Here is a 20,679-nt window from a genome sequence, read left to right on the forward strand (position 1 = left end):
CTGCACTCACCATAGTACTGCATACAGTTTACTGCACTCTCCATATTCCCCAATACAGTGTAATGCTCTCCTCATAGTCCTCCATAAAATATACTGCACTCCTCATAGTCTTCCATACAATACGCAGCACTCCTCATAGTCCTCCATGCAGTTTAATGCTCTGTTCACAGTCCTCCATACAGTATACTGCACTTCCCATAGTCCTTTATATAGTATAATATAGGAAAAAAAACATATTCATTCTCTAACACGTCTTTAACCGATATTCTATGACTAAGGGATTTGGTCAGAAACACGTCAGAAAATGGACAATGTTTTAATTGTTATGGATATCCTATTTTTTTGATTGGATGGAATAAAGATTGTGATTTTTACATTCTTACTATGTGGATCCTCCTTTTTCCTTTATATTGACTACCGGTGGTCAACAGTTTTGAATCCATGCAAATCTAATGAGAACAACCATACTGCATATTACACTGTGAGGCTTTTTCCATGTACTTTTTCTGTTGCACTCCCCATAGTCCTCCATAAAGTATAATGCAATCTCCACAGTCCTCCATACAGTAGACTGCACTCCCCACAGTTCTTCTTATAGTATAATGCACTCCCCATGGTCTTCCATACAATATACTGCAGATCCCATAGTCCACCTTATAGTATAATGTGCTGCCCATAGTACAAACAGTATAATGCACTCTCTGCCTTCCTGCGTGTACACTGCACCTTCGGTCCCCCCAGTAGCTACACCCTTGGCAGAGACCCTGATTCCAGTGATGCAGCATTTACTGGGCTGCTTACTGCAATTTTGGCAAAATCTCTGTTTTATCTGCTGGAGATTGACCAGTTCTCTGAATGCTTAGCTCTGTATAACCCCACCTACACCAGTTATTGGCAGCTTTCTCTGTACACTGCACATAGGCAGAAAGCTGCTAATTACTAGAGGGTGATACAAAATGAATACAAGGATTAGTGGTGCATTTCTATTTTACCTGGATAGTGAAAGGAGTTAACTTCTTCTTGTTGATGGCTCGTTCATCAATTGTGTCTGGAACCGAGAGGTTGATCATTTTGCTTAGAAAAAAGAATATTATATTAGAATGTTTTGTCCCAAGCATGAGAATTGACCTAGAAATACCTAACTGACACACACACACACTCCTTAAAGGGAACCTGTCACCTCCCCCCCCCCCCCCAGGCTTTTGTAACTAAAAGAGCCACATTGTGCTGCAGTAATGCTGCATTCTGACAAGGTGGCTCTTTCAGTTTGGGTCCCTGGCACTGCTGAAAGAATCGTTTTTTAAATTTGTCCCTCATACCGTGAAATCGGCAGGGGGGCAGGTATTTTCCCCCCTAATCCAGACGCACCACAGCCGTCACTCATGGCCTCTGCACGCCAGGCGCCACCTCCTCTTCCTTCAGTAGCATTCCCGGCATTCCTTCGAACTTACAGCGCAGGTGCCGGGGACGCAACTGAAGGAAGAGGAGGAGGCGCCCGGCGTGCAGAGGCCATGAGTGAAGGCATCTGGATTAGGGAGGAAAGACCTGCCCCCTGGCGATTTCACGGTATGATGGACAAATTTAAAAAACGATTCTTTCAGCGGTGCCAGGGACCCGAACTAAAAGAGCCACCCTGTCAGAATGCAGCATTAGTGCTGCACAAGGTGGCTCTTTTAGTTACGAAAGCCTGGGGGGGTGACAGGTTCCCTTTAAATAGTACTATTAATATTATAAATATATATATTTTTTTATTAGTACTAATAATTAGTAAATAATAATTACTAGTATTCATACAGTACAGACCAAACGTTTTGACACACCTTCTCATTTAAACATTTTTCTGTATTTTCATGACTATGAAAATTGTACATTCACACTGAAGGCATCAAAACTATGAATTAACACATGTGGAATTATATACTTGACAAAAAAGTGTGAAACCACTGAAAATATGTCTTATATTCTAGGTTCTTCAAAGTAGCCACCTTTCGCTTTGATGACTGCTTTGCACACTCTTGGCATTCTCTTGATGAGCTTCAAGAGGTAGTCACCGGGAATGGTTTTCACTTCATAGGTGTGCCCTGTCAGGTTTAATAAGTGGGATTTCTTGCCTTAAAAATTGTGTTGGGACCATCAGTTGTGTTGTGCAGAAGTCTGGTGGATACACAGCTGATAGTTCTACTGAATAGACTGTTAGAATTTGTATTATGGCAAGAAAAAAAGCAGCTAAGTAAAGAAAAACGAGTGGCCATCATTACTTTAAGAAATGAAGGTCAGTCAGTCCGTAAAATTGGGAAAACTTTGAAAATATCCCCAAGTGCAGTTGCAAAAACCATCAAGCGCTACAAAGAAACTGGCTCACATGAGGACTGCCAGAGGAAAGTGTGCACGTGTGCCCCGACGCGTGTTTCGGTTAAGCTTCCTTCATCCTTAACTGTTAAGAGGTGACTTTGTGCAGCAGGCCTCCATGGTAAAATAGCTGCTAGGAAACCACTGCTAAGGGCAGGCAACACGCAAAAGAGACTTGTTTGGGCTAAAGAACACAAGGAATGGACATTAGACAAGTGGAAATCTGTGCTTTGGTCTGATGAGTCCAAATTTGAGATCTTTGGTTCCAACCACTGTGTCTTTGTGCAACGCAGAAAAGGTGAACGGATTCACTCTACATGCCTGGTTCCCACCGTGAAGCATGGAGGAGGAGGTATGATGGTGTGGGGGTGCTTTGCTGGTGACACTGTTGGGAATTTATTCAAAATTGAAGGCATACTGAACCTGCATGGCTACCACAGCATCTTGCAGCGGCATGCTATTCCATCCGGTTTGCGTTTAGTTGGACCATCATTTATTTTTCAACAGGACAATGACCCCAAACACACCTTCAGGCTGTGTAAGGGCTATTTGACCAAGAAAGAGAGTGATGGGGTGCTACGCCAGATGACCTGGCCTCCACAGTCACCAGACCTGAACCCAATCGAGATGGTTTGGGGTGAGCTGGACCGCAGAGTGAAGGCAAAAGGGCCAACAAGTGCTAAGCATCTCTGGGAACTCCTTCAAGATTGTTGGAAGACCATTCCCGGTGACCACCTCTTGAAGCTCATCAAGAGAATGCCAAGAGTGTGCAAAGCAGTCATCAAAGCAAAAGGTGGCTACTTTGAAGAACCTAGAATATAAGACATAATTTCAGTTGTTTCACACTTTTTTTGTTAAATATATAATTCCACATAGGTTAATTCATAGTTTTGATGTCTTCAGAGTGAATGTACAATTTTCATAGTCATGAAAATACAGAAAAATCTTTAAATGAGAAGGTGTGTCCAAACTTTTGGTCTGTACTGTATATATATACACTGTGCAAATGCTGCTGTTCTGAATTTGGCGATTTCTCTCTTGACTTTAGTTCTTGAACCTCTTCGTTCATGAGATATCTTTGTGTCCATGTGGGTGTGGACATCAGCTCCTCAATGGTAGTCTTACTGAGGACCACACCCAACTGGCTAAACCGACCAGCATTATATACAATAAGAGGGGTCACGTCTCAGGAACATAGAAGCAAATGAACAAACACTAAATAAGGCGAGAGTCAGGAGAATAGCAACATTTAAACCTGATAGAAAATACACATGTATGGCAAGTGAGAGGTTCTCTATAAAAGCATTGTCTCATCAGAAAAAAAATTGAGGCTGCCTGATTATCCCAGGTGATCCTGGCACCCCCGGTAAACAGGTAATTTTGCCAAGGTAATACATAGCCATCCAGGCTTTTCAGTACACATTGCAGGGGAATCTAGCATTACATGAAGCCCCCTCATAGGGTAAATGAACATGGGGCTGTTCTTCATGAGACATTCTATTTAAACAACATATGTACAATATAAAAAAATATCAATGGATTGTCCTTCTATTTTTCCATGCTGAACATGCCAGAAAGCAAATACTTTGATGTTCGGCGTGTGCTGAATGTTAAGGCCAAGATGGCACTACTTTGCACTTTTTTCCATTTATAAGCTCTAAGGGTATGTGCACACGTCTGGATTTCTTGCAGAAATTTACCTGACAAAAACCGGACATTTCTGCCAGAAATCCGCATGCGTTTTTTTTGCGTTTTTTCATGCGTTTTTTACGCGTTTTTGTGCGTTTTTTTCCAAATGCATAGAATTGCGGGAAAAACGCGGAAAATCCGCAAAATTAATGAACGTGCTGCTTTTTTTTACCACGATGCGCTTTTCTAAATGATAGGATGCATAATGTATGCGTTTTTAATGAGTTTTTATAGCGTTTTTATCGCGAGAAAAACATGAAAAAACATGAACGTGTGCACATAGCCTTATGTATACAGGAGTAAAGGAAACAAAGAAACCTACCAGAGGACAATCCCATCCCCCACTGCTTTGAACAGGTCATCTGTGTCTGGGTTCATGGGAATTACATGTTTGCAGTCTGGATCTTTTTCTAATGCCTTATTAATCCAGTTCACAAAAGCATATTTTTCCTCTTCTGTAATGGGGAAATGAAGATATAAAGTATGTTAATATATGTACTTAAATAGATATTCCGATGTTTTATGATCAAAGTATCTGTTTCCATATTCCTCTTCAGTGCTTTGCTTAGCTGGGTCAAGAATTGACTGTGCTGTGGGAGAACATCATACTGTGTGAGGGCCTGTGGGAGGATATCATACTGTGTGAGGGCCTGTGGGAGGACATCATACTGTGTGAGGGCCTGTGGGAGGACATCATACTGTGTGAGGGCCTGTGGGAGGACATCATACTGTGTGAGGGCCTGTGGGAGGACAACATATTCTGTGCGTAGCTATGTGCGAACATCATACTCTGTGTGGGGCTTTGTGGCAACATCATGGGCTGCACGGTGGCTCAGTAATTGGCACTGTACAATTGCAGCGCTGGAGTCCTCCTGGGTTCAAATTCAGCAAAGGACAACATCTGCAAGGAGTCGGCATGTTCACCTCATGTTTGCGTGGGTTTTCTCAGGATACGCCCACACTCACGAGTTTCCTCCCAAGCTTCAAATACCTAATAATAGGGAATCTAGATTGTGACTCCCAATCTGAATACTGATGATAATTTCTGTAAAGTGCTGTGGAAATTAATTTCTCTATATACGTGAGAACAATAAATCATATTGTGTGGGGGACTTTGCAGGGACGGTATACTGTTTGAGGGTCTGTGTGGGGATATCATACATAGGTACAAGGGCTGAATAACAGGTGCACTAAACTTTATAAAAAGCTGTAAATTACATGATTTTGATTAGCTGCTACTGATAAGAATAAGCCCTATTGTATGTATTAGGCCAGGATCACACATGCGAGAAATACGTCCGAGTCTCGCATGGTAATACCCGGCATTGCCGCCGTCACTCAGGAGCAGAGCGTGCGGCCGCATAGCAATACATGCGGCCGCACGCTCCGCTCCAGAGAGATGGTGGCAATGCCGGGTATTACCATGCGAGACTCGGACGTATTTCTCACATCTGTGATCCCGGCCTTAGCAGTAAATGCTAGTCAACATATTAAAAGGGGTTGTCCACCACTAGAACAAGCCCTTCTCAATCTGAATGTTTTCCCCCCTCATAATAATATACTTATTCTCACCTCCCGCGCCGGCGCAGTTCCAGTGGTGTTAACACTCGCTCTCCCAAGGTTCATGTAAGGCATACGTCACATGATCCCTGCGCCCAATCAGTGCCAGCTTCTCACTCCCCGCCTTTGGACAATTAAGTAAATCACAGGAAGTAGGCAGCCGCAGTTCTGACTTCCTGTTAATTCCTAAACGGTTAAGTAATTAACAAAGAACCAGAACTGCAGCTGCCGCCGCTCACTTCCTGTCATTTACTTAATTGTCCGAAGGCAGGGAGTGAGAAGCTGGCACTGATTGGGCACAGGGATCATGTGACATATACCTCACGTGAGTCTTGAGAGAAGTTTCTACACCGCTGGGAGATGATGGCGGGGGAAAACACTCAGATTGAAAAGGGGCCATCCTAGTTGTGGACAACCCCTTGAATTCTGTTCAATATTAAGTGATAAAAATGAATATAATAATAATAAGCAGAATTGCCCGTTGGCTCAGCCCTCCACAATTGTAACAATCTCTCATGCTGCCCCTTAGGAAAATGAATTGCCTATTCCTGCCCTACACCATAATAACCAACTAAAGGAACTCGATATTACATATGGATTTACCTCTACTGTGCTGAAGATTATTATGAGTGAAATAAGAAAATAATCCAGAAATGCAGCTACCTGAATAGGAATGCTGAGTGCCCGCACTGGACTGCTCAGATGTGCCACCAATGGCACAAATACCTTCTTTCTTGTTTATAGCCTTTCTGAAGGTTTTGGCCACGTCTGAGCTTTTGAGGTCATGAATAACCTACACAAAGAGAAAATACTTTGTAAATCTATTATTAGCGGAATAAATCTAGCATATACTGTGCACTGCAAAAAGGAATGACATAAAAACACTTATCTCTTGCAAGACAGATCTGTACATTGAAGTCGCATCGCTTTTTTTTAATAAGTCTGTGGCTACAGTGCAACATGTGTTCACGTGACAGCAATTCTCAGACAAATCGCACAACCAAAAACACCGGAGGAACTTGTTACGCTACTATTGTACAGCTGCAAAAAAAAAATGGCCAAGTGGCAGATAAGTTTCAAGCAAATTGTAGTCGCCTGTGACATGCAGTGAAGTCTATGGCAAGTCAGTCTCTTGTGACTTGCAAGCCACAAAAGAACAGAACGTACAAGTCTGGTTTTAGGCCGGGGTCATATGAACGTATAATATCCAATGCGAGAGCATCAGATGTGAGATACTAATGCTCTGCTCTGCTGCGAGCGTGAGCCGACCCACTCGCATACGAGAATCACATCATAGGTGAGGAGAAGAAGGGCAGATTAATCTCTCCATCTTCTCCATTGCCTGTCTCAGCGTATAATCGGACTGCACTCGGATGGCCCGTTAACTTGAATGAGTGCGGGACAGTGTCGGATTGGGGTGACAAGGGCCCACCAGTAATATTGACTTTGGGGGGCCCACTTTTCACCTGCATGCAAATGTCATACTACCTTCGTTCGCCATTTTATCTATATCTCTATATACGGTAATAATAAACTGGGCAGCGGGGTTAATGAATGATGAGATGCTGCTTTTTTCTGTACAGAGTGAATTATGCCAAGTACTGCCCATACAGTGGGGTTGGGGGCCCAGATCTACACAGGGGCCCACTGGGGGATTCCCCTGTTACCCTGTGGGCCAGTCCAAGTCTGGTGCGGGATACTCTGCCAATTGCAGCAAGCTGTGATATTCTTCTCATGCCGAATCGCCATGAGAAAAAAAATCACAGATTGGCTCTGCCGCAAGATCCTATCCCAATATATAGTAGGTGTAACAATAATGATATTAATAAATACCTCCAATTAGAAATATAGTATAGTTTTTCTGATTCGCCATTTCTCTTTCCTCCTGCAGACATTGCAGGACCTCAGGTATCCATGGTTAAGTCTACTGATAAAGTGACAGTTAGTTAGTTGATAGTGGTCGTAACCATGGATACCTAAGGTCCTACAATGCCTGTACATGAGGAAAGACATAGCGAATCAGAAAAACTATACTATATTTCTAATTGGAGGTATTTGTTAATATTATTATTACACCTACCAGATATTGGGATAGGATTGTAGAGATGGGAATACCCCTTTAAACTTAGTAACCAGTGTGAAAATTCCCGGATTGCTCTTTTTTCTTTCATAGATATAGTAAAATGGAAAATTAAAAGTAAGAATAGTCAAAAATAAAAAAATAAAACTTTTTATAGGAAAACCTTATTTTAATTGGCTCTCCCTACTTTTACAGTTATTGTCAATAGGCGTGGGTGGGGTAAGAAAACATCCTGTACCCACCTTCCAAGTGGAAGAAGCCAGCATAGGCAGAATGTGAAACCTGCAGCGAATTAGTGGTCACTAGGGTTGAGCGACCTTAGCTTTTTTAGGATCGAGGTGGGTTTTGTGAAACCCGACCTTCTCGGATGTCGGATCGTATGGAATCGGCCGATTCTACTGTAAAGTCGGGTTCCGGACCCGGAACACGAAACCCAATGTATGTCAATGAAATTATTTTTTTTTTTATTCTCTCTCTCTCTCTCTCTCTCTCTCTCTCTCTCCCTCTCCCTCTCCCTCTCCCTCTCCCTCTCCCTCTCCCTCTCCCTCTCCCTCTCCCTCTCCCTCTCCCTCTCTCTCCCTCTCTCTCTCTCTCCCTCTCTCTCTCTCTCTCTCTCTCTCTCTCTCTCTCTCTCTCTCTCTCTCTCTCCTCCGTGCAAGGCATATGTTATTTTTTGACTCCGGAAATTACTACGTCCGAAAACGTAACATAGCACTATGATGCCGCAGGAGCCGGAACCTATGTCATCACGCTGCCCACAATTAATTGGCTCAAAAAAATGGCGGAGAAGGCGTCATTCGAAACGCGACTTTGGCGCCAAGTTCGCGTTCCACGTGGCCGACCCACACTGGGATCGGATCGGGTTTCATGAGACGCCGACTTTGCCAAAAGTCGGCGACTTATGAAAATGAACGACCCGTTTCGCTCAACCCTAGTGGTCACATAACACCCCCTCTGTATGATGGTGCCCGAGACCGGACACATTAGTGAGTGAAGAGCAGAACTGGTTCAGAAGGAAAGTGTAGAAGTGGTTTTTTTTCTTACCCCACCCATTCATAATAACGTTTAAAGCAGGGTAAAATCCATTTAAACAGTGGGTCATTTTCTGAAGACACAGATCCGGATAACCCCTGTAGTAAAGCTTATTGGGGTGTTGTGTTAATAAGCTATTCTATTTACACAAAATGCAAAGGAAGCATTTAAGTTCCATGTAAAAAAATAAGATGATAGCGAGGATTATGATGATGAAGTATAACAATGATGACATTTGGCAGCTGGTCCTTTTATCACAACATAAATACCATAATTTGGAAACCATTTAAGATTCTATGAATTTACATCCAACCAACAGTGAGAAATAGTAATGAATATTAACAATAGTAAATCACGTATCACTTGGCACCTATACTGATGAAAGATGGCGTGATGCCATGTGATACAAACATAGAAGAAACATTAAGTAATGATTTGTACAAAATACCTAATTCTTAGTGATGGTTACACAGTCAAGAGATACTCGTGCATTTGCTTATAGCCACTCGTTCACTACAAAGAATACAGGCTGCACACAGAAAAACCTCAATCAAATATATTAGAATTTATACTTTCTCCAATGATTCAGGATAAACTTACTGTGATAAATTCATCAAAACTGATCTTGCCATCTCTGTTCTTATCTCCTGTTTCCATAAGGCTTTGGATTATCTCTCGTAGTTTATACCCAGGGAGGGGCAGATTAGCAGCTCTGAACAGGTCATTTAATTCATTAGGGCTTATGTAACCATTTCCATCAGTATCTAAATGGGAAAATAAAGATGTTACCAGGGACTACAAGACGGTGGGCATATTTATGTAGGAGGATATTAATAGTATATAAATTAATGGAATACTGAGTACAATTTCAGGCTCTAGTGGGACATACCTGAGCAGGAGTGGGTGCAGAGAAGAGCGACCACGGTTATTACCAGAATTCAGGGTTATTCAGTTTGGAATAATGATGGTTTGGGGGCGATCTTATTACAATGTACAGGTATATGAAGGGACAGTACAGAGACCTTTCTAATGATCTTGTCACAAATGCTGACAAGGGGGCATCCTCTACATTTAGAGAAAATAAGGTTTACCCATCATTACAGACTGGGATTCTTTTACTGTAAGAGCAGTGAGAATATGGAACTATCTGACACTTGATGTGTAATGGTTGATTCATTAAAAAATACGAGATCCTGGATGCCTGTCTTGAAAAATATAATATTACAGGTGATGGGAACTAAATTATGTGATGGGACATTCATCCAGGGAACTAGTCTGATTGGCATATATGGAGTCAGGAAGGATTTTTTTTTCCTTAATATGTGGCAATGCCTCATGGGGTTTTTGCCTTCCTTTGGATCAACATATTAGGTTATAGGTTGAAATTGATGTCTATTTTCAACTTTTAAAACTATGAAACTATAGCATATAAATATATAATATAATAAGTTAAATATAAGCAAGCATAATCAATAAATATCTGATTCTGAAAGTTATTTGACAGGCATTTAGCCTTATTAGCTAAAGGGGTGCTTTCAAGTTTGATAGCTATTGCCTATCCAATGAATAGGGGATAATTGTACAATCACTGAGGGTCCAACAGCTGTGGCCCCCTCAGATCCCGAGATCCTCTGAAGAGTCCCGGCTGAATGGAGTGGAGGTCGATTATATACAGTGTCTCTCAGGTCCTCGGGATCAGCCGTTTTATCCTGGGTTTTTTTCAGGCATACACTTCTGACTGCTCTAAAAAAAATTCTCCTTTAGATATAAAAATTATTTTTGATGCTTCTTTTCGCAATACGTGGGGCTTAATTTTTATGTCATGTAATTTGTTTTGCTTATCAGGGAAAATTGTAAACAAAAATAGGAAATGCATGTCTATTTTTCACATTTTATTTCTACATTTTTTACGACCTCAAAGGATCTCTAAGAAAAACATTTTTCATATGTATTAGATACATTTGGTTTTGTTTTTTTGTTTTTTTAGAATGGCAGGGCTATAAACAGTGACTAGGACTTACAGTTTTGCAGGGTTTTTTTTGTTTTGTTTTATTGATTTACTTTTTAGTCTTGCTTTTTTATTTATTTATTGTTTTCATTTATTTTGCACAATGTCACCCTATGGGAGGGGGTATTTTAACATAGTAATAGATTTTTTTTTATTATTGATTTCCCCAGTATCTTGGGATTGTATACTTGCCCCAGTTAGGCCGGCGTCACACTTGGCGTAAGACAATACGCCACGTATTATACGTCCGTACTACGGCCGTAATACGGAGAAATGTTCCCAAAATAGTGATCCGTAGTCAGGGTGTGTCAGCGTATTTTGCGCATGGCATCCTCCGTATGTAATCCGTATGGCATCCGTACTGCGAGATTTTCGCGCAGGCTTGCAAAACCGACATCTAATGGATTTATGTGCTCAAATGTTCGGGAAAACATATATGCAGTATATATATATATATATGTCATTGTGACACATATATATATATTCTGTATTTAGATTTCATTCAGCGCGATATCTGTGAAAAGTCGGTAATTCAATTGCCGGCTTTTCATTTCTCCTGCACAAACCCGACAGGATATGAGACATGGTTTTCATACAGTAAACCATCTCATATCCCCTTTTTTTTGCATATTCCACACTACTAATGTTAGTAGTGTGTATGTGCAAAATTTCAGCGCTGTAGCTGCTAAAATAAAGGGTTAAATGGCGGAAAAAATTGGCGTGGGCTCCCGCGCAATTTTCTCCGCCAGAGTGGTAAAGCCAGTGACTGAGGGCAGATATTAATAGCCAGGAGAAGGTCCATGGTTATTGGCCCCCCCGTGGCTAAAAACATCTGCCCCCAGCCACCCCAGAAAAGGCACATCTGGAAGATGCGCCTATTCTGGCACTTGGCCACTCTCTTCCCACTCCCTGTAGCGGTGGGCTATGGGGTAATGAAGGGTTAATGCCACCTTGCTATTGGAAGGTGACATTAAGCCAGATTAATGATGGAGAGGCGTCAATTATGACACTTATCCATTATTAATCCAATTGTAGGAAAGGGTTAAAAAACACACACACACATGATTGAAAAGTATTTTAATGAAATAAACACAGCGGTTGTTGTAATAATTTATTGTTCTCTCAAATCCATTTGCAGTCCCTCGCTTGGCAACATAATAAACGCACAAGATACATACCTTCTGATGTACTGTCAGGTCCAACGATGTAATCCATCTGAAGGGGTTAACTAATATTACAGGCAGGAGCCCTGCTATAATGCAGCTGTGCTCCGTGCCTGTAATTCCCCTGCGAATGAATGAAATGTAGGTCATTGACCTACATTTCATTCATTCGCGGTGAGGCGCCCTCTGGTGGATGTTCTCATGAACTGCAGCCTGGGAACTTTTTCCCACGCTCCAGGTCATATGAGGACATCCACCAGGGGGCGCATCACCGCGACTGAAGGAAATGTAGGTCAATGACCTAGATTTCATTCATTCGCCGGGGATTACAGGCACGGAGCACAGCTGCATTATAGCAGGGCTCCTGCCTGTAATATTAGTTAACCCCTTCAGATGGATTACATCGTTGGACCTGACAGTACATCAGAAGGTATGTATCTTGTGCGTTTATTATGTTGCCAAGCGAGGGACTGCAAATGGATTTGAGAGAACAATAAATTATTACAACAACCGCTGTGTTTATTTCATTAAAATACTTTTCAATCATGTGTGTGTGTGTTTTTTAACCCTTTCCTACAATTGGATTAATAATGGATAGGTGTCATAATTGACGCCTCTCCATCATTAATCTGGCTTAATGTCACCTTCCAATAGCAAGGTGGCATTAACCCTTCATTACCCCATAGCCCACCGCTACAGGGAGTGGGAAGAGAGTGGCCAAGTGCCAGAATAGGCGCATCTTCCAGATGTGCCTTTTCTGGGGTGGCTGGGGGCAGATGTTTTTAGCCACGGGGGGGCCAATATCCATGGACCCTCTCCTGGCTATTAATATCTGCCCTCAGTCACTGGCTTTACCGGTCTGGCGGAGAAAATTGCGCGGGAGCCCATGCCAATTTTTTCCGCCATTTAACCCTTTATTTTAGCAGCTACAGCGCTGAAATTTTGCACATACACACTACTAACATTAGTAGTGTGGAATATGCAAAAAAAAGGGGGATATGAGATGGTTTACTGTATGTAAACCATGTCTCATATCATGTCGGGTTTGTGCAGGAGAAATGAAAAGCTGGCAATTGAATTACCGACTTTTCACTAACACCGCTGCGTATTTCTCGCAAGTCACACTGCTGGTCCGTGTGGAATCCGTATTTTTCTCGCCCCCATAGACTTTCATTGGCGATTTTTTTGCGCAATACGCTGACAAACGCAGCATGCTGCGATTTTGTACGGCCGTAGAAAGCCGTATAATACTGAACCGTAATATACGGCTAATAGGAGCAGCCCCATTGAGAATAATTGTGCCGTATGTTATGCGAGTTTTACGGACGTAGTTTCTGCGCTCTTACGTCCGTAAAACTCGCCAGTGTGACGCCGGCCTAAAAAGTGGAAATTCAGCCACATAGCACAGCTGACTTGGACCCAGCAGTTCCTGCTCCCTCCCTACATCCAGCGATCACATGATAGCTGGGTCTTGAAGAGGGAGCACTAACAAGGCTTCCTAATCTTGTTATGAATAGAGTGATCAGGAAGGCAGAGAGTACTAAACTCTCACTTTCTCTATTGGGAGTCTGTATGTGTCTGACAGCTGTCACCTCAACTCTGCCCCTGAACAATCTCCTACAAGCTATTATCTTTGCACTGACATTTTAGAATGTCAGTACAGAGCAAAATAGGAGGACTGTCCAGATTTATAAAGTCTATGGGTGGTCCAGAAGTAGTTAAAAATCACTGACCAGTGGATCTAGTATAGATGGTGATCAACCAAACATTGAAAAAAATATTTTTTTTGTTTTGCTTTAAAAAGTGTAACTTTAAGGTGGCTTTATAGCTAAAAAATAGCAAATAATTTTTCGAGTGGAGTCAAACTATATAATTTTCCTTTTGTGTTTGTTCAGTCAATAACAAACAATATTTCTGGATTCTAATGCTTTGTCCTGGAACAGGATTGACAAATTCCCCAACATATAACATTGCTATGACAGAAGTCCCCAATATATGCCGTTGTATAGGCATACAATGACCTGGAAAACTCATAGGATTATGCTTTCCTATACAAGAAAAAAAATACGCTGACACATTGGCTAAGCGTATGCACTGAATGCATGGAAACCTATGGATACTTTCGGCATATGTGTTGAGAAAGAAACAGAGCCTTAAAGCCATACAGGTATTTCTATAAGAATCAGTAGAATATTCTTCCAGTATTTGTGGTTTTGCTGTTTATAACGAAGAAACATCTTACCAATCTTGCTAAACTCTTCTCTGAGCTCCTCCATTTCCTCATCTGTGATTGGCCTTGATTCCATGTTGTCCTTTTATTCAGTTCTGCCCTTGATACAATATATAAGTAGATATTTCATGTAATAATTTGCACGGTGGTTCAGTGGTTAGCAGCGTTTACTTGCAGCATTGGGATCTTTATGTAGAACTAGAAATCTAACCAAGGAAGCCATCATGTTCTCTGAGGTCATGGATTTAACCTGAATAATCATACACTCAAAAACATACTGATGGGTTTAGTTGGCTTCTGATGAAATTGGCTATCATCTTAAGATGTGCATTTAGGATTGGACATTTTTATTGATTCAAACAAATAGAGTGATGGCAAGGTACAAGTGATTGTTTTATACAATGGGTCAGCTATCCTTTAAAAACACATGGTGGTACACATAACGCAGCATGAGCCAGTGATATCGTAGGCACAAATATGATGGGTACAATGGCGCAAGGACTGTGGGGGTTACTGTTGAATAAAGGGGTCAGATTCTGATTAATAAGTGTGGGAGTAAAAGTAAATGAGTGGTGGAGTCAAAATAGGCGGCAATATAACTAGGCTGTCAAAAATGTGGTTTAGGGCAATCTTAAAACTGTCTGGGGTAGTGCATTCCAGAGAACTGGTGCAGCAGGAAAAAAGTTTTGGAAACATGAGTGGATTATGGTGAGTTTTAGTCTGCGATTGGTGGCAGAATGTAGGATTAGATGGTAGACAGAAATGATGTAGTGCAAAGCTGTACTACTTAAACAACAGAGGTACACTACATACAGTATAGTCATACTTGCAGGATTACTACACAATCTTGCATGTAAATACTGAAAAAATGCAGCAAATAATTTACACTTTTGCTATTTAAATTTTTATCTAAAACCCATGGATGTTCATGTTTATATGCTAACAGGAAAACCACCTAACCATTTTCCTGACTATGCTTTATTTCCTGCATTTAACTAAGGCGCGTTGTAAAAACTGCAAATCTTACCACTATACAAATACATTTTGTGGGGCCGGTTAATACACTGGAACCTCACACATTCAATATAAAACCACAGATAACAGTCTTAGAACGTGCATGAGACTAGCAATGATGAGGCATAGAAAAAGGAAGTGTTAAGAGTGACTTTTTCTACAGAAAAAAAATATAGTATATCAGTGTGAAGAATCAGATCTGTCAAATGAACTTTTTCTAATAGAATAAGGGGCAACATTTGTAAGTAGGTTATAGGTAAGTCCATGATCAATATATTTTAATAGACAGTTTGTTGTTCCACAAACCATAATGCTCCATTCCATGTTCTATGCCGGTTTATGGTATAGTCATTTCCTCTGTAACTTCTCAGTCTTGCTTCTGGTTTGGTTTTTCCCTCCCTAAGACGAGAGCTACTTCCCTGTTACAGTTCTGCTTTTCTCTGACTCACAAAAATGAGCTGTTTCAGCCTAAATCCCGTCCTGTTTACAGCATCTCCTTGTTTGCTGCTTTATATATCTATCACATGGCAAATGCCCACATTCTTGGCAGAGATCCACAGACTGAATTGTGGGATGCACAATCTGGTCTCCCATACACATATAAGTCAATTCGAAAGTTTACACGGGGCAATGTACCGCCAAAAACTGTGATCTTTAGCGCTGCACAAAAGATCATTTCACCTGATGAACAAGCATTCTGCTTGTTCATCGCGTGATCGTCAACCTGTTTACATGGCAAGATACCATGAAACAAGCATTTTTAAAATTCGTTCATGATTATCTTGCAGTGTAAATGCCCCTTTAGGCCGGTTTCACACGTCAGTGGCTCCGGTACGTGAGGTGACAGTTTCCTCTCGTACCGGAGACACTGACACACATAGACACATTAAAATCAATGTGTCTCTGCACATGTCAGCGTGTTTTCGCGGACCGTGTGTCCGTTTGGAAAACACGGAGACATGTCAGTGTTTGTGGGAGCGCACGGATTACACGGACCCATTAAAGTCAATGGGTCCGTGTAAAACACGTACCGCACACGGATGTTTTCCATGTGCAGTCCGTGTGCCGTGCTGGAGACAGCGCTTACAGTAAGCGCTGTCCCCCCAGCATGGTGCTGAAGCTGCCATTCATCCGTTCTCTCCAGCGCTCGCTGGGGAGAAGTGATGAAAAACCTTTTTTTCTTTTTTTTGTGTGTTTAAAATAAACTTTAGGGCATCCTCCCCCCTCCCACCCCCTGTGCGCCCGGCCGCCAGCATTAAAATACTCACCCGCCTCCCTCGACGCTTGCTCTCCGCCCCGCAGCTTCTCCTGTATGAGCGGTCACGTGGTGCCGCTCATTACAGTGATGAATATGCGGCTCCACCCCTATGGGAGGTGGAGCCGCATATTCATCAACTGTAATGAGCGGCACCACGTGACCGCTCATACAGGAAAAGCTGCGGGGCGGAGAGCAAGCGTCGAGGGAGGCGGGTTAGTATTTTAATGCCGGCGGCCGGGCGCACAGGGGGTGGGAGGGGGGAGGATGCCCTAAAGTTTATTTTAAACACACAAAAACAAAAAAAAAAAGATTTTTCATCCCTTCTCCCCAGCGAGCGCTGGAGAGAACGGATGAATGGCGGCTTCAGCACCATGCTGGGGGGACAGCGCTTACTGTAGCGCTGTCTCTCCTGCACGGTCCGTGTGGTACCTAGGCGGCACACGGCTGCCGCACGTGTGCCGCACGGATGGCCTACGTGAGCTCACGGACACAGATAACTGCGGTACCGATTTTTCCGGTACCGGAATTATCTGGACTGGCCTTAGAGAACAAAAAGATCAGCAGTCCGAAATCAGGCACATCGGATCCCTATCTCCGGGGGTCTCCAAACACATTAGACTGTCAGCCAAACCCATCAATATCGGCAGGTTTGGCCGACGTTATGCTAATGTGGATAAGGGCCTTACAATGTGACCTAATAATAATAATAGTGATAATAATAAAGTGGCATGAAATAAATGGTGCTATAATAAATAATAATAATACACAGCTAGATTTAGTAAAAATCCTTGTTGATCTATTTGTACATCCATGTTGACCAATGGTTACTCCCTGATGTTGTCACAGAGCTATTGTGGCAATTGTGTGTGGCAATGTTACATCATCTCTGTCTTTGTACTAATGAAAGCAAAAATGCAATACCTCCACCACAATTCATTAGCAGAACTCAGCAGCAAGAGAGAGGTTAATGCAGAAAGGATAACGATGACCAGTCCAAAGTTATCATCACCCATGGGTGATCAGCCAGCTGCATTGTCAGTGGCTACCTCCTGATTTCAGACACTTTGCATAGAACAGGATCCTGGTTTTGGCTTACAAATACTGATGTAAAATACTGACCAAATACTGCTAGTGTGACGGCAGCCTAAGGCTATGTACACACGTTCAGGAAAGTTTGCTGAATTTTCCTGAGCAAATCCAGACTACTTTCGCAGGAAATCCGCTAGCGTTTTTTTTCAACGTTTTTTTTTTTTTTTGCTGATTTTTCATGGATTTTTCTGGAGGTTCCCAATGCAATAATATAGTGGCAAATCTGCAAAAAATCCGCAAAATTAATGAACATGCTGCGTTTTTTCTGCGATGCGGTTTTTTCACTAAAAAAAAACGCAACATGGGCACAAAAATTGCGGAATTCATGAAAATTGATGGGATGCTTAATGTAAGCGTTTTCTAAGCATTTTTGCAGTGGAAAACTGCTGAAAAAACGTGAAAAATCCAGAACGTGTGCACATAGCCTAAACCATTACATGTGGAAAGCAATGCATTTCAAAAGTTTTTTAACGTCGTATATAAAGTAAAAGATATTTCAAAAGAGTAAAATGTCTAAAGGATTGCAGCATAAAGGTATGTGCACACGCTGAGGATTACTCTGCGGATTTTTCCAGACTGATCTTGGTAAATCCACAGGTAAACCGCACTGCGGATTTCCTGGGGAATTACAGCAATTTTTTTGCGGATTTTGTGCGGATTCCACCTGCGGTTTTACACCTGTGGATTCCTATTATGGAGCAGGTGTAAACCACTGCAGAATCCACACAAAGAATTGACATGCTGCGGAATAAACAACGCTACGTTTCCGCATGTTTTTTTTCCGCAGCATGTGCACTGCGGATTTTGTTTTCCATAGGTTTGCATGGTACTGTAAACTCATGGAAAACTGCTGCGAATCCGCAGCGGCCAATCCGCTGCAGATCCGCAGCAAAATCTGCAATGTGTGCACATGCCCTAAAATGGTATTTCACACGCCTCAGATTTGTTGCAGAAATTTCTGCAGCTGGAAATAAGTTCCATTCTACTGAATGGTGTTGTTTCTGCAGCATATGTATGGATTCAGATGAATGGGACCATTGCAAACGGCCATTTGTGAATATACTGAGGGACACTTCACCTGAATATTTAGGTAATTTCTCACTCTGTGATGTTAGAGGACCGATTGAAGGTAATGGTCAGATTTGTAACTTGAAGCTCTTACAATCTGCTGTCTATGCGCATCAACATGGAAATTGCAACACCAGAATGATAAGCTCTTGGAATTTTGAAAATCACAGGATGGATAGACATATTAGTGATCATCTTGATTTATTCAGTACCAAGAATGAGCGCCATATGCAGGAATACCGCACTTACATGACTTTGCATACTATCAACAGTTATCTGAGGAAAGTTCTGCCAAGCTGAGTGCACTTGGGCATGCAAATCATTGAGATCCGCTACTGGCAGCTCTCTTTGCATTTTTCAATTAACGATGTCCCAAATGTGCTCGATGGGAGACAAGTCTGGAGACATTGCAGGCCTTGGTAGCCCGTGTAGGCCATGAAGAATGCTCACAGTAGCATAAGCAACATGCCGCCTAGTGTTGTTGTGTTGAAGATTGGCTCATAGGACACTTTGGAGAAATGAATGTTCCACTGGTTCTCTAACCAAATTAATTTACCCACCAAACTTTTCGTGTACCTGAAATGAAGACTAGAGGGGTGCGGCTACCATACATTATGTCCATATGGAGATCTCGGAACTAAGATCTCAGGAGATGAGATCTCAGCGGCCAAGATCTCATATGCGTATGTGCCACCCCCGGAAGCCATTTTCCCAGAGTCCACCGCATAATAAACCATGTAAGTTCGGGGGCTCTGGGCTTTCACAAAATGTTGGCGGAGCCCCCACACCACCAAACACCCACAGAGGCGCACATCCGTTCACCCCCTCATCCCAGCCTGCGGCCTGCAGCAACTCTTCACTCTTGCCTCCTCCAGCAGCGACCCTGGGACCATGCTTCACCGCAGCCACCACCCCCGGTAAGCAATAAGACGCATGGAATGTAAGAAGCACCACTATTCTATTAAAAAAGTTTGTGATGCGTCTTGTAATCCGGTGAGTCTTATAAACCGCAAAATATGGTACATTAAATAGGTCGCTCAGAAAGGCTATTGAGCCACTGAGCAGCTGGATCCTTGGTGCAACTGCTACCTCTGCACCCTCAAAAGTTACGCCCTTCCTAATAGCTGCTTTTGTACTAATTGTAGATTGTTTTTCCAAACAACTTTAATAACATTTTCAACCAAAACAAGACAACTAATTGGTAGATTATAACCTTTTAAGTAAAACCCTGTCCCCTTATGTTTTTTAATGCAATATTGTGCCTCATGGTAATGTTGTCATTGTACCCTGTAACCTATTGTATCTCTCTGCAAAACACATATGGTGCCTCGGTTAGGCATTATACATTATCTCATATTTTAGGGTTGAATAACTATGGAATTTCCAAAGTTTTAACAATGCAGTTACCCAGTAGACTCACAAATCACCACGTTTTCCCACTATAACTAATCATGTGGCCATACTCTTTTTGGGGGGATTAACTTTCCACTCTTAAGCTTATTACATGCTTAGAGGGTCAGCATCAAATGTCATTCTCCAGACTCTTGTTCCACCAATGGATTTTATAACAATTCAATTTTTTATTTTTATGTGGTGATTTAAAAAGGCTTAAAATGGTGATTGCTCTTTGATTACGTTTGCTCTGACCGCAAGCTTCCTGTGTAGCTGTACAGCTCAGGGCTCGGTGCTTACAGCTATAGTAGGATTACTATCGGGGTGGGGGGTACAAATGATAATTCACCATTGGACAGTTACTCATGATAAATTAGTACATTAGAAAATTAATTGTGAGTACAGAGTTAAGAAAACAATAACTTACCTCTTTCAATACGTGGCTGGTCACGGGCAATGCAACAGGGATGTCTTTAAAGAAGTTTGGTGCACTGAGAAACACTAGTAAAGCTTTATTTTGTGGTTAGTAGAAGGAAGTGACTGATGTGAAATTATGACTTTATAAGGAAATGTCAGCCGTTTTAACCCTTCCTCTATTTCCAGAACCACCTGATTAGTCAAAAAGATGTTAACACCATTACCCACTTCCTAGCCTATTGTGTGGCGTGCTTTAGCAATGCTAGGTGCCATTTCTATCTCTTGCACTGCATTGCTCAGTCATTTTTTACAGGCTAAACATCCACTTGC

General features: G+C 42.0%; 1 protein-coding gene across 2 annotated transcripts in view; it reads right to left on the reverse strand.

Annotated features, from left to right (window-relative positions):
* The window catches only part of LCP1 (lymphocyte cytosolic protein 1), an 83,198-nt gene extending 62,725 nt beyond the window's left edge, over window positions 1–20,473 (reverse strand). The window contains exons 1-6 of one of the 2 annotated variants that reach the window (XM_077297375.1): window positions 20,360–20,473; window positions 14,124–14,211; window positions 9,311–9,474; window positions 6,262–6,391; window positions 4,361–4,493; window positions 993–1,074 (exon numbers count right to left, since the gene is read on the reverse strand). In XM_077297375.1, the coding sequence (XP_077153490.1) occupies window positions 993–1,074; window positions 4,361–4,493; window positions 6,262–6,391; window positions 9,311–9,474; window positions 14,124–14,187 (573 nt within the window). In that variant the 5' untranslated portion in view covers window positions 14,188–14,211; window positions 20,360–20,473. The remainder of the gene's footprint in view (window positions 1–992; window positions 1,075–4,360; window positions 4,494–6,261; window positions 6,392–9,310; window positions 9,475–14,123; window positions 14,212–20,359) is intronic. The other variant, XM_077297376.1, reaches the window with a different exon arrangement.
* Between the last annotated feature and the right edge of the window lie 206 nt (window positions 20,474–20,679).

This window comes from Ranitomeya variabilis, chromosome 3, assembly GCF_051348905.1.
Source record: "Ranitomeya variabilis isolate aRanVar5 chromosome 3, aRanVar5.hap1, whole genome shotgun sequence".
Taxonomy (NCBI): Eukaryota; Metazoa; Chordata; class Amphibia; order Anura; family Dendrobatidae; genus Ranitomeya; species Ranitomeya variabilis.